Source organism: Alligator mississippiensis, chromosome 4 (genome assembly GCF_030867095.1).
Source record: "Alligator mississippiensis isolate rAllMis1 chromosome 4, rAllMis1, whole genome shotgun sequence".
In the NCBI taxonomy this organism is placed as follows: domain Eukaryota; kingdom Metazoa; phylum Chordata; order Crocodylia; family Alligatoridae; genus Alligator; species Alligator mississippiensis.
Window position 1 is genome coordinate 179,259,371 of NC_081827.1, and position 13,424 is coordinate 179,272,794.

A 13,424-nucleotide genomic window follows, 5' to 3' on the forward strand; every position below is an offset into this window, starting at 1 on the left:
TCTCAATAGAACTACTCTAGTTTACACCACATGACAATCAGTCCAAGAAGTACTTTCTTTTTCAACATACACTCCAAAGATCTGATTTTCTATGATGCTGAGACCCTATGTGAGGCACCTAACATAGCAATACCTCACAATAGGGCTCCACTGAGGAAGCAGTCTAAGAAGGGATGTAAGACCTGCAGGCCTGCAAGCATACTGATCCACTAGATAGCACAAGGAATGCGAAGCATCTGCTCCACACACCAACTTCAGTAATGGATACAAGTGAGACTTAGGAGAAGCCACAAATCCTGGTGTGTGAGGCTGAAGTTTGCATTTTCATTCACATAAAACCCAATGATTCAGGGGAATTTAAATGTCACAATCTGTACATATTAGAAAATAAGTTAACAGAATCATGTATTCACTTAGGCTAGGGACAGACATTACACATAAACCTGTTTAAGTGATCAGAAACTGGTTTAAACCTGTAACAGAACAGATGTTCAGTGCATATAAACCAGTCTGAAAATGGCTGAAACCAGTTTGAGATAAACCTGGTTGACCAGTTGAACCTTCACTTTGAGAAGATTCTTCAGCAATGGATGACCCCGCTCCACCTGAAGAGGACCCCTGCGATGAGACTCTATATGGACTGAGACACTTTCCTTCGAACCACTTCCACCATTGCGGACCATTGTAACGGGTTTGTGTGTATCTATCTTCTTTCTCTCTCAGCGTCACGAGCCCCATCTGCATGACAGACAGCCCTCATAACCAATCAGTGGCAAGGGGCAGGGGCTGACAGCCCTTGCAGCCAATCAGCAATGAGAGGTGGGTACACCGGGGCCCCTCAGCCCGAGGTGCAGCCACAATAAGCTCTTGAAAATGGCAGATGGACCTATAATCTATTTGTGAAATCAGACAGCTGCCTCCTCAAGTTTGGTAGATCTCTAATCATTAGGCTAGAATGATTAAAGCAAGCCACTTTCTGAAGTCTGGCACATGAGGGAGAGATATAGGTAGGATAACACATGATGACCGACTCCCTAGCCCAAATGAAAAGATACACATTTATAGCTGGGTAGAATGGGGGCAGCCATCAAACAATCTAGCATGTAGCTTGAATTCATGCCCTTAGGTCAGGGGTGGGCAAGATGTGGCCCACCAGGCCATTCTATCTGTCCCGTGGGGCTCCTAAAACATTTAGAAAATTAATATTTATCTTCCCCTCGCTGCCTGTCATGCGGCCCTTGATGGCTTGCCAAAACTCATTAAGCAGCCCTCTGCTCGAAATAATTGCTTGCCCCTGCCCTAGGTCTATAACAGGATATCTTACTTGCTCTGCCACCACTAACTGTAAAACCAGAACACCATACTGGTGAATTAGGTAAAGGTTGAGAACTACTGTTATACATAATTGTATTAAATAATTATTAATAGTTTTAAGTTGCCATGGGATGGATTTTAGAAACTAATTTTGGCTTGCTCTCACTCTCATTGTATTTCCTGTCAGAAACATACCTCAGTACTGAAAATAGGGAGTCACTAACTTCACTATTTTGACTTCCTTATAACTTAAAAACCTCAACATTTTCTTTTAAATTTTAGCAAATGTACTTGGAAAAAATGTTGAAACCAAACACACTATGAACTACGCTCTTCTGAATGCTATCAGTACGTGTCAATAGAATACCCGTTCCACATTTTTTCACTGAATATGCTATTTAATGCCTGATATTCCATGTACAAGCCTAATATGAAGGATGATGTGAAGCATCCAACTGACTTTAGTGGTACTACATCTGTTTCTGATCAGGCCAGTAGCACTTGGTCCTGACTGGTTCAGGAGGAATGTGACCAGTTAGTTTTACCTGAAAAGCAACAACATACATGCTTGGAAGTGAATTCTGGCAAATGCACCCTGTTTCAAAAAATCATTAGTTAACAGTGATAGAGTTAGATTGTGCAGATATTGAATTATTCAAGGCTGCAGGAAAGACAAACCCAAACCATGTAGTAAAAACAAAATTATAACGTTTTCTATGAAGAGCTGCAGGTGATAAATGGAAGACCCATTTATTGCTCAAGGGTCATGGTCTAAGTGTTATTGGATTATGTACCTTATATTATGCTGCCCCGTGGCTACCTATTTTTTTATTCCTACAATTTACTAAGCAGAAGGAAAAACAAGGGAGGAAAATGTCCCATTTGTTAAACACAGATGTCAGAGGAAAATAGGATGATAAGAGTGAAATTGCAAGAACATCATGACCACAGGGAAGTCTCTTTTTTGGTGTTACCTAAACATGATTTTCTAGACTGATATTACAGCCATAAGATGAAAGCCTTGCTATCTATGATGATTATCTTAGAGGCAAAGATTTTTTCTGATAACTTTTATTGGACCAACTGTATAGTTGGGAGATCTATTGGACAAGCTATGTCAGAGTGACTAGGTCTTTAATGGGAGTTAGATCTAGCCTTGTTGATTGTTACTTCTACGGCTGTGCAAAGCTTCGGATGGTGATTCGATTTGGAGGAGGTTTGGCCCAATTCGGTGGCTGAATCTCTAAATCCAAATTGCATCAGGGGACCAATTTAAAAGTCTGAATCAATTCAAGGCTCCCACAATCTTTGGAAAATATTAGGAGAACTTTGATGATTCAGGCAGTCCCTGGGTGGCTGCAGCAGGGAGATGCAGCTGACTCTGAGCTGGTAAGTATTAGGGGTGGGGGAGGGGACCATGGGGGGACCCCTGCCAGGTCCCCCAACCCCTGCCCATTCCCCCAGCCCCCCCCCCCCTTGGCTGCTCCCACCCACCCCAGCTCCCGGTACATTAAAAAAAAGTTCGCTGGGCAGGGGGCGATCCCTGCTACCCCCCACTGCATGGGGGGCTCTGCACAAGCCCCCCGATGCCCCCCTGCTCCCCCATCCCCCCCTTGGGTGCCCCGCCTGGGCCAGCTCCAGCCCTTTAAGAAAAAAAAAAAAAAGCCAAGAAAAGCCCCGGGACAGCAGGGATCACCCCTGCCAGCAGGAGCAGTGAGTACGGGGTTTTTTTCATACAGTTTACAGAAAAACTGTATTAACTGTATTAATGTGGCACTCAGCCCAGGCTAATTAGCCCTGGGCGATGTCTGGACTGCCTTCTAGCATGGCAGACTGTCATGTTAACACAGCTATGCTGCAACTAGAACCTTAGTTGGCTTGCTCCATGATAGCTTGGATATTTCTGCACTGTACTGCACTATGCTGTGTATATGTATCTTGAGTGGCTAAGGGGAACAAAAGGAAGTAGGTTGGTGCCTGTGACAATTTGCAGCAGAGTTGGAGGAAGAGGTGTACAAGGGATTCTCCGGGCCTGTGCTATGTGCTTTGGCCATGAGAATAGCTTTGTTTTGTGTTAGAATAATGAACTAAGCCCAAGGAAAAGGATGTGATCCAGCCTCTGACTGTGAGGTCAGCTCCGTCCCCCAGGCTGAAAAGAATGGCCAACATATTTTTACCTGTGCATTAATGCCATACTTCTGTGAGCAACTTAACTCCATCAACCCCCTTTATCATGCTACATGTTATAACTCCACCAGGAAACTGACTAGAAAAAAAATCCTCAAATTACCAATGACTTCAGTTATGAGGCAGAATGTTTCAATTTAGTTGTAAAGATGTTGAACTGAGTTTTAAAAATGGATTATAACATTAAAACAGTAATAAAAAAGAAAGTTTGATAACACAAAGGGACAAAACATTTCTTGCCAAATGCACTACAGAGCACAAAGGGAACCCTTTCCAATTTCCAATAATGTCAATTTTGGCCAAACTGTAATCAAAATTAACTCATCAGTTTTTTTAGCACTGTGGGATACACTAGTCCATTAGATTTATTCTCATTACACATTAAAAAACTAAAAGAAAAAACTGTCTGCCAACACCCCGATTATCTTATTTTATATTACCAAATAAATCACATTTCAGTTAAGTGCAGACATTTGGGGGGGGAGGGGAAGGGCAGTTAGGAGGAGGTTAAATAGGATTCAAAATGACTACCTGATGTAACTTAGTTCACCCCGGTGTGGATCTTACACTCAGACTTAGTCTCAGTGATCGGAAATGAATCTAAACCCAAACTAGGTTAGACTGGGGCATGGAACTTCTGTACAGTTACCTGCACAGTCCTGGGGCTGAGAAAGCCCAGCTGCCAACCCAGCTACAGAGTTGCACTTTTCACATTCCCCTGCCTGGCACTGATCTATTTTAACAACCCCCCCGCAATCCCCTACTACTCCCCCATGGACCAGTTAGCTCTCTCTATACCCCAACCTGCATGCCACCCTGGGTGCCACTGCTTTTTATCAGTGTTCAGTGCTGCTGGGAGCTGAGTAAGTAAATCCCAGTGGGGAAAGGGGTGGAAGAGATGGGGGTGTAAGTTTTCTGGAGGGATTGGGGGCTAAAAATAGCTCCTGGTCATCCCCAAACCCCACCAAGACCCTATAACCCATCCTGATCCCACAAAACCCTTTTGGACCCCAGCATTCCCCCGCCAGATACCACCTGCTCTACCCCACCATTCCCACTCATATGCTGCTTACATCTCTGATCCCAGAAATTGCTCTTGCAGAAACCATCTGTCCCTACATCCCCCCTACCCGACTCCCAATCCCTGCCACGAGCCTGCTTGCCTCCACCCTCTCCACAGTGCCCCTGCTGATCCTTTCCCCCCAACGTGACTTACCTTAGATTGGGTGGCCATTTTGAACCCAATCTAATCTCCCCTAGCCTACCCCTCTCCCTGCTCCCCCCCAAAAAGCCTGCACTTATCTATGGGGAGCTAGGAATACAGAGACAAAGGAACTGCCATACAGGAAGAGACCTGTAGTCCATGACTATACTTCAGTAGTCACTTGCTGACATTGATTGGTTCCAGAGGTTTTGGAAGAAGGTGCAATATACGATAACCTAGATAAAAGAAAAGCTCCACAGTGACTTCCATTAACTAGAAGTTGGCTTATGCTTTGAAGCATGAGGCCTTTTATCTATTTTGAAATACTTGTGTATTATTAAACTTTACTATAACAAGCTAGACATTACTGTGAGCCACATAAAAGCCTTCTTTTGAATCTTGTCAAACTCTTAACCCTCAATGACACTCTGTGACAATGACTTCCACAGTTTAGTTGTGAATCAATGGAAAATATTTCATTTTATTTTCATTTTATCAGCATTAAATTTGGTTCCTTCTTGATTTCATTGAATGTCCCCTCCCTGCTGTATTAAGAAAACGTGAACAGAAGTGCTCAATTTACCTCATCTGTACCATTCATTATTCTGTATTCCTCCACTAATTTAACAGGTCTTTTAAGAACAGGAGTTCCTCAACTCTAGGTATAACCAGTTACCCCTTTTGAACAATTACAAGCACTGTTTGCAGCAGTCCACTTCCCTTCTTTATGAAATTGCGGTAGGGCAGATTGTAGTCCCAACCAGGCCCCCTAGACACTGCTGATCACAAAGAACAGTAAAGCATGGACAAAATGCAGAATGTGAAAACTGAAGCTGATGCTTAGGTGACCTGCTCATAAATATCATTAAGTTGTTATGGAGAGGCACCAAGCTTGCCGTATGCACAGGAAAACAAACCATTGTAAGGTCTTCCAGATTGTGTTGAACAGTATCTCATGTAGGAGGAAAAGGGAGTAAAAGTAAAATCATGGTAAATGTGGTGAAAAGAGGATCTCTGAAAGACATATCAGTGTCTTTAAGCTTAGGCATCTCAATGCCAAAAGAGAGAGTTAGAGAAATATGATTACATTATGGTTCATTCCTTCCTTCCCCACAACTGGACTTGGATAAGAATCTAGGTATTTAGATTCTTAGAATCTACAGCATATTCAATCTATCCATTCCATTTCAAAGCACTAAGGTAGCCTTAAAAGACAATGTAATATTTGGTCAACACATATGAGCAGGTAAATAAACCCTTCAAGTTTAATAAATTCTCTGTCATTTCAAGGGATTCCATCACTATAAGCTATTCAGAACGTGTGAATTCTCGGAACTCTTTCAACTAGTACAGTAAATGTATAAGGGAAAAAACTGTACTGACTAATGGGCATTTTCTGTGGAGGATTTTCAGATAGTGCTCCAGAACTAAATATAAGAAAAGAGAATATATGATTACAAAGATCATTTAAAAAAGATGCCACAAATGAATTAAGAACTGCCCGTGTCTAGATACAATCTATGGATAATTCAGAAAGGTGTGAACTCTCATCCTTCTTTTCTAGGCATTTGATTCTGAGATCTAAGGACAATCATTTGACTTTCAATTCAATTTCAATCATTTGACGTTTTTAATGTTGCTACCCTTGAGCAGTCTCAAAGAAAGAAGAGGGATGACCATATTAGGAAGATCTACTGTAAGTGAGGTACTGTTTTCATGAGCAGGTGGTTAGAGATTGGCTTGTGGGTAGAAAGCATCACTAATGTTGTTTTTCCCCCCAACTCATCCCCTAGCTGTTGTATTAACACTAAACACAACAAATACACATATACCTTATCAGGACTTGTAGGCAATGATTCCCTTAGACTACTTCTAATGCAAGTAATGGAACCATGTGTGTCACACAAAAGTTAAGTTTCTATCCAAAATGTGCTAATTTTAACCTAATATAGAATAAAAACCCATCTACTTTCTCTCTGCTGGTCCAATTGTTTCTGGCCCTGTGTTGATGTACTAGTAAGTATGAAAGGGGATGGAAAGTTTGACTGTCTGAGTGATGCTCAAGTGAGGTAGGGGTCTAGCCCTGCTGCCAGTGTTAGGCTGTTCACAATGAACAGGCTTTTCACATGGGTCTGCAGACCCCCAAAACTATAGTTCTTCTAAGAATTATCAACCTTATCTTGTTGGGGTAGGGCAGGGTTGGGGAGATAGAAAACATATGTTGCACCATATAAAATAGTAGTGGAGTATTCCCCCAAATAATTATATCTCCTCAAAAGTATTAAGTTCTGCTACAGCGGTCAAACCAAATTTCAACAACAATGTAAGCTGCAGCTTAAAACCACAAGCTACAACTTAACTTTGGTAATGCTTACTATGATATATCTTCTGCTACAGTTAACAAGTACCCCCACATTTTGTGATAAACTAGATAAAAATGCTAAATCTTGGTCAAAGCTTCAAAAAGAAATTGCAAATAAATAAAAAAGTACAACAATGATTTTACTTATGAACTCCTACGGATCTATTTTATCTTTTCCTGTTGGAGATGTGCAGAAGATTTCATTTTGGTCAGAGATTTCTTGCAGCAAAAGCCAGAGTATCTTTTCACATGTAAGTGTGCATGCACACAAGTTTTCTCTTGCCACATACAAGCATTATGTTTCTAGCAAGAGAATTGCACCTCTCCCAATTCTGCTCCCAGAACAAAAATGGCTGTCCCCAGTGTGAGGACTCCCCAGTGTGAAGAATGGTCAAGGAGGACCCAGGAATGGAAGACCTAGAGCAGCCACTGCACACCATGCTTTATCCAGACCAGGGTAAGCCTGGTCTCAGGAAGGTGCAAGAAGCAGGGGAGAGGGAATTGTTGCAGGCTGCATACCTGTGCTGCTCCCTCTCCTAAAATCATGTTTAGTAATACAAATTTTCTACTGCCAGAAATGAATGCTTGTACATGACCTAAAGGTGGTGTCACAACCCAGTGATTTTGGTGCCTCGGCACGGTGGAATTTTCCCGCCACATGAGAGCCTCTTGCAAAGTAAAGGCTTTCTGTTGCTGCAGAAAACCCCCGGTGCAAGAGAGTTCCCGCCATTCGAATATAAATTTGTGTCCCGCTATTGGCCAGTTCTAAATTATGCACACGTGGCAGCTAGTAATTGGCTTGCTAGCTGTTTAAAAATTAGCGCGACTTCCGCCCAAGTCGGAGAACTTTGAGCATGCTGCAGAGTGCTTCTGAAGAGATCTGACTCGTGGCTGAGCTGATCGAAAGACTGATCACCTATCGATTCTTCTCCCCGTCGCCGAGCGCAATCCCAGATGTATCCTTTTCCCTGCCAGCCCAATTTGTAGATGGACGTGCTGGCCTGAGCCCTGCCAGCTGGAACAACTAACGTAGTTGTTCAGACGACAGGACCGTTTTCGTCGCAACAGCAAGCGACGTAAGTAAAGTTTTACAACCATAAAGCTTTCTCGGCCTCTCTATTCACCAGCCTGCCCCGACAAGCGAGTAAGTATTGAATCACCTCGAGTCGGCTTTGGCCGTCCGAGACAGGTGGCTATTCCAGTGCTGCCATCTTCTGCGATTTCATTGCAAGTATGTGACAGCTGTGGATCTTTTTTTTTTTCTTTTTTTTTTTTTAATAAAGCTCATAGATCTGCAGTTACACGATTACACCAGAATTTCAGCTTTTGTAACAAAAAAGTAAGCATCTGGCTGAGAAGATAGGGAAAAAAACCCCCCTAAAAATGTGACCCAAATGCATGCTCCAAGATCAAACTACAGATAGCAACAAAAAACATATAATAAAATATCATGATTACTAAGCCAATGTCAAGTTATTTGAATGCTTGGGGTTGACAGTAGTCTAACTCAGTCACTTTCATGTTGTTTTCTGCTTTGATTTAATCATTTCTAAGTTTTTCCCCATCACACCCAATTCTCAGACTCTAATTTTCCCCTTTGATCTTTTGACTGTACTTATGAATTAACATAACCTATACCTACATGCTAAAAATAATAAAAATGCGTATCTCAAGCTTACCCACAAACTTCTGTGGGGTGGAGCTTTTACGCTTTCCCATGTTGCTTGTCAGCTTCTCTATAACAGCAGGTCTCTCAAAAGGCACCAGAGAAATATTGTTGTCCATCACAGGCTCTTGTTCCTTACAATCTTCCATAGGAGGTACTATATAAAACCAAAAAGTCATGTCAGACAAGTCTGTCTACACTTAATATATGGTGCTAACCATTTTTGAGGCCTGTCGCAAATGGCTGAGAGTAAAAATACCAGTAAAACAAGGTGAAGGAACTCAATCAACACTGAAACAACGTTCAAGCAGTTAGAGCCATGTTATCAAAAACAGCCTCCGATTCCAAGTCTCTGTTTGTGGGTGCCAATTTAAATTCTTATTTATGGCCTCATTTTCAAATATTTTGAGCACATGTAACTCCAAACTATGTTCATCTGAGGGATCTCTGGATTCACAGCACTTAAAAAAAAATAATTATATAGGTTAGATTCTGGATTGCCCTACACCTGATATTTATTGTCAATTGACACAAAAGCAAAGGGAGTGTGAACTGATATACTTTTGATCTGGTACCAATTTATATTCCCATTTGCTCTGGTATCAGTGATTAAAATAAGGTTCAGGGCAACAGAAATTCAGGCTTCAAGTTGTACATCCAAAATAGAGACTCCCAGAATTAAGAGGTGTCTCAAAAGATGGACTTTCTAAATGCACGTGAGATTGCTGATTTTCTGTGTAAACTGCATTCAGACCATAGGATTAACATCTCATGGAATTTCCCTGTTCAGTTCATTGGCATAAAACAGGGGTTCACAAATATTTGTTAAGGTCTTAAACACCAAAGGCACATCAAGAATACTTATGTATTTTTTCTTGTAGCAATAAAGAAAATTCATTGCACCTCCTTTTTTTCCTTATTTCATACTCTACCTCATGTCTATCCCGATTCTTTCAGCTAGAAAGTAGGAACAGGAGCCAAATGCACGCGAATTCCATTGACTACAAGCTAACGCAGTCTACACACTAACAAACCGCATGGGCATTTTAGGTGTGCTCCTGACACAGTGCCAGGTACTTTTAATTAGCAAGCCACACTAATTAAAAGTGCCCGCACGTCACGTGTATCAGTGACACAGTGCATCCCTGCACAGAGAAAATGGTGGCAGTGTGTGCTTTGAACTAAAGCACATCAAACATGTTTTATTTCAAAGTGCGCCACCGCCATTTTCTCAGTGTGGAGACATGCCACATCACTGAAATACATGATGTTTGAGGGTGCCAGAGCGTGTCAATTTACGTGCTCCAGCAGACTTAATTAATTGAGTCTGCTCCCCGCACGTCTGTAAGTGCCCAGTGTGCCTAGCTGACAAAACTCACTACTGTTCACCTACTAGAAACTGATTATCACCAGCTGAGGATCTGGCTCAAGAGTTTCTGAATCATTCAGATGTATTACAGTAGGTTTCACAAAAGCTAGAGGAATTTGTATCTGACAAAAAGTGATTCAAGTTATTTCAACTGTTCCATAGCACTGATTCTAATAAATAGTCTAAATGTCCCTAATTCATCCCCAGAAAGTAGCATTTTTTGAGCAGGTTCAACTGTCTGTGTCACTGTGCTACCTTGGCAATAGTAGCTCTAGGATTTATAGTTAAGAATTTTTTTTGGCAGGTTTCTGGAATTTTTGGCCAAACAGGTTTCTGGAATGGCACAGCAAATGACTGCTTTAAACTTATATGACCTGGAGGCCCATTCCATGCTCTTGTTCTGTAGGCAAAATTCACACTTAAGACAATGGGAGCTCTGCCAAATATAGGTGAGTGGGACTGGAACCTAAAACATAAATCTTATTTCATTCCCATGCATTTAAGTGGCATTTATGCATCTGCATAATTACAGTTTTTGACATGTAGGCAAAGTATGGGATTCAGTGTAACTATACTTTCCTAACGGTTTCCTTCTGTGCATACTTGGTGGGCTGCACTCTGACTATATAGGTGGAATAGAATTGCCCAGGCACATGCATAATACTGAGTAAAACCCCAAAACTTTGGTCATAGAAAAACCACAACACGGGAGAAGCCACTTCCCCCCCACACACAACCCAACACACATGCACAGGCATCTGTCCAAGGAGTAGGGAATCCAGATTTGAATTTGCATCTCTGTAAAGTATTTTAGCCACCACTCCAGAGGCTAATAATCAATGCCAAAAGTTCTTTTCAGCCCTCCTCTTGAAGTTAGCCAATTGGGCAAACAGGAGTAAAGATATATGGGGACAGAAGGAGAAGAACATGGCAGAGGGTGGGAGATTCAGTGAGCTGGCTACTACTGTGAAAGGAAGGGGGCCTTGGGTTCTGGCTTTGAATAGGACAGAAACCGTTCCCACCACTTTTTATCTATTTTATCCAGAACACTCTCCAGCCTGCTCCCTCCAGAAGATGGAGGATATGTGTGACCAGGAGGAGAAAAACAAGCTTGAAGGAGAATGGCTCAGTGAGAAGTGGTAGAATCTGCATCCTTGCAGGTTTTTAAGGCCCAGCTCAACAAAGCCCTGACTGGGATGATATAGTTGGGAATGATCATGCTTTGAGCAGGGGGTTGGACTTGATGACCTCCTGAGGTCCCTTCTAACTCTAATTTTCCATGAGTCTGATTCTATGAGATGGGAGATGACCATAAGTATTAGGCTATGCCCCTGTCCTCAGTGGGATAGACATTAACATATTAATGCTATTTATCCATGGTAGCCAATGAATACAAAATACAAGGTGCAGTGGGCCATTTCAAGAGGAATGCTGGCAAATGGTCTGTTGCTTAACCCACAGCTTAGTTGTTAGAGCACTGTGCTTGGAGCAAAGAGGCAGGTTTAAACTCCTTTTAGGCCTAGAACCTGGACAAGCATCCTAAACAGTGGGCTACTGAGCAGCTGCCACTGTTATGTCAGGCAGTGGATTCCCATTCTGCAACAAGTAGAAACAGGATCCAAACTGTACAGAAGCGTTAAGAAATGCTGCTGTGTGGCTACATAAATACATACATATGTAAAGGAGAAACAGGATTTAGCTAAAGTCTATACTGGCACTCTACAGATATCAGTGTTTTAAAACAAAATAATGACTCCCCAGTTATTAAACATATGGCTATTTGCTAGAACAGTACACATGAATAATAGAAGTCTAGTCTTTGCCTTCTAGTAAAGAAGAACAAATAACAGGCAATTACAAAACAAAATATCTGTTCAGGTGAAGTTCCCAATTCAGATATTCAAAGCAGGAAAACATGACAATTTATTCATTTGATTCCCTTTGTGCCTCTGCTGCTACAGAAAGCTGCTCTGAGTCTTAGAAAACAGCATATGCTATAAAACGATTTACTCTGCTGCTCTTTTATTTCTACAGGATACTCCCACTGAGAAACAATGGTTTCTCATTTACAAGTGTATCCTGCTGGCACCAGTGAAAATAAATGGAAGAGAAAAAGCATAAATACAAAATGAAACCTAGTGTTTTAAGAAACATGATGTGTGCTATGTAAGTGACCTAATTAATATCCAGAGCAGGCTAAGAGGCCAGGGATAATATATGCAGGCTGGAATAAGGAAGACTATTTGGATAGCTTGTTAGGCTTGCTCATTTACTGAAAATTTAAAGGGGAGATTTTTTTAAAGGCACAGGGCAACTAGCAGCCTCTTATATAAATAAGGATTTAACTTTGACTACAATGTGGAATATCACTTATCAATTGACCATATTCTTTCACATATTTGAAACTGATATTAAAATAAGATTGCCCTATATTCAAAATCAGGGCTCAACTCAATATGTTAATTTAACAACAAGGCCACTCTCCATTGAACTAGGGCAGAGGTGGGCAACTCATGGCAATGGCACGGACAGTTAGTGTGTGTGGCATGCAAGCCCTAGGTGCTAGAATGGAGGCAGGAGTGAGAAGTGTCAGGGGTCACCACCAACAGCCAGGTTAGCCATTCCCTGGAGCCCTGCAGCCAAACTCAGGGCCTTGAGCTGAGCCCCTTTCCCCCCCAAGCCACCATTCCAGCAAACTCTATCCAGTACCCTGGTGAGTAGAGAGAGAACAACACTCAGGGGATTGGCCAGGTTTAACTTGTGGCACATGCCTGCCAAAAATGTTGATCACCACTGTATTAGGGCAAGAGACTTTTGCCAATGCAGTAGAGTTCCAGAGACATTATCATGTGCGTCTCATTTCAATATTTATATTACTGTGAAGCTAAGTTACCATAACACATTTTGTTATGCAGATTTCAGGGGAGAGGGGGAGGGGGAATCTACATATGTTAAACCACATACAAATCAAGATTAGATTGGTTAGATGATGCCTGTATGGAAACTTTAAAACCTAAGCTAAACATCTTGTATTCAAAAAGTCAAAGCAAGACCTTTTTTCACCCCCTGCCCTGACAACTTCAAAACATATAGTGCATAAGTTAAGAAAATCTGACAGGTGGGTAATCAGAGACCCATCTCCTGCATGATGATATAACACAAGTTATCTTTTGCTTTGATTCTGATTTTAAGAAAAATCAGTCAATAGCTTAAGTTAGGGATGTCCAGCTTCTAAGTGGGTGAGGGCTGTGTGCCCCAGAGATGCACTAGTGAAAGCCACTGGCGTGGAGACGCATTTCAACGTATGTGCTCAGATGCCCCC

At 41.8% G+C, this 13,424-nt stretch overlaps 1 protein-coding gene across 12 annotated transcripts in view; it reads right to left on the reverse strand.

Annotated features, from left to right (window-relative positions):
- The window catches only part of IKZF2 (IKAROS family zinc finger 2), a 137,845-nt gene that overhangs the window by 10,141 nt on the left and 114,280 nt on the right, over positions 1–13,424 (reverse strand). For 8 of the 12 annotated variants that reach the window (XM_059727143.1, XM_006264441.4, XM_059727148.1 and 5 more), the window contains one exon: positions 8,747–8,890. The exons of the other annotated variants lie outside the window; for them this stretch is intronic. In XM_059727143.1, the coding sequence (XP_059583126.1) occupies positions 8,747–8,890 (144 nt within the window). The remainder of the gene's footprint in view (positions 1–8,746; positions 8,891–13,424) is intronic. 12 annotated transcript variants of the gene reach the window in all.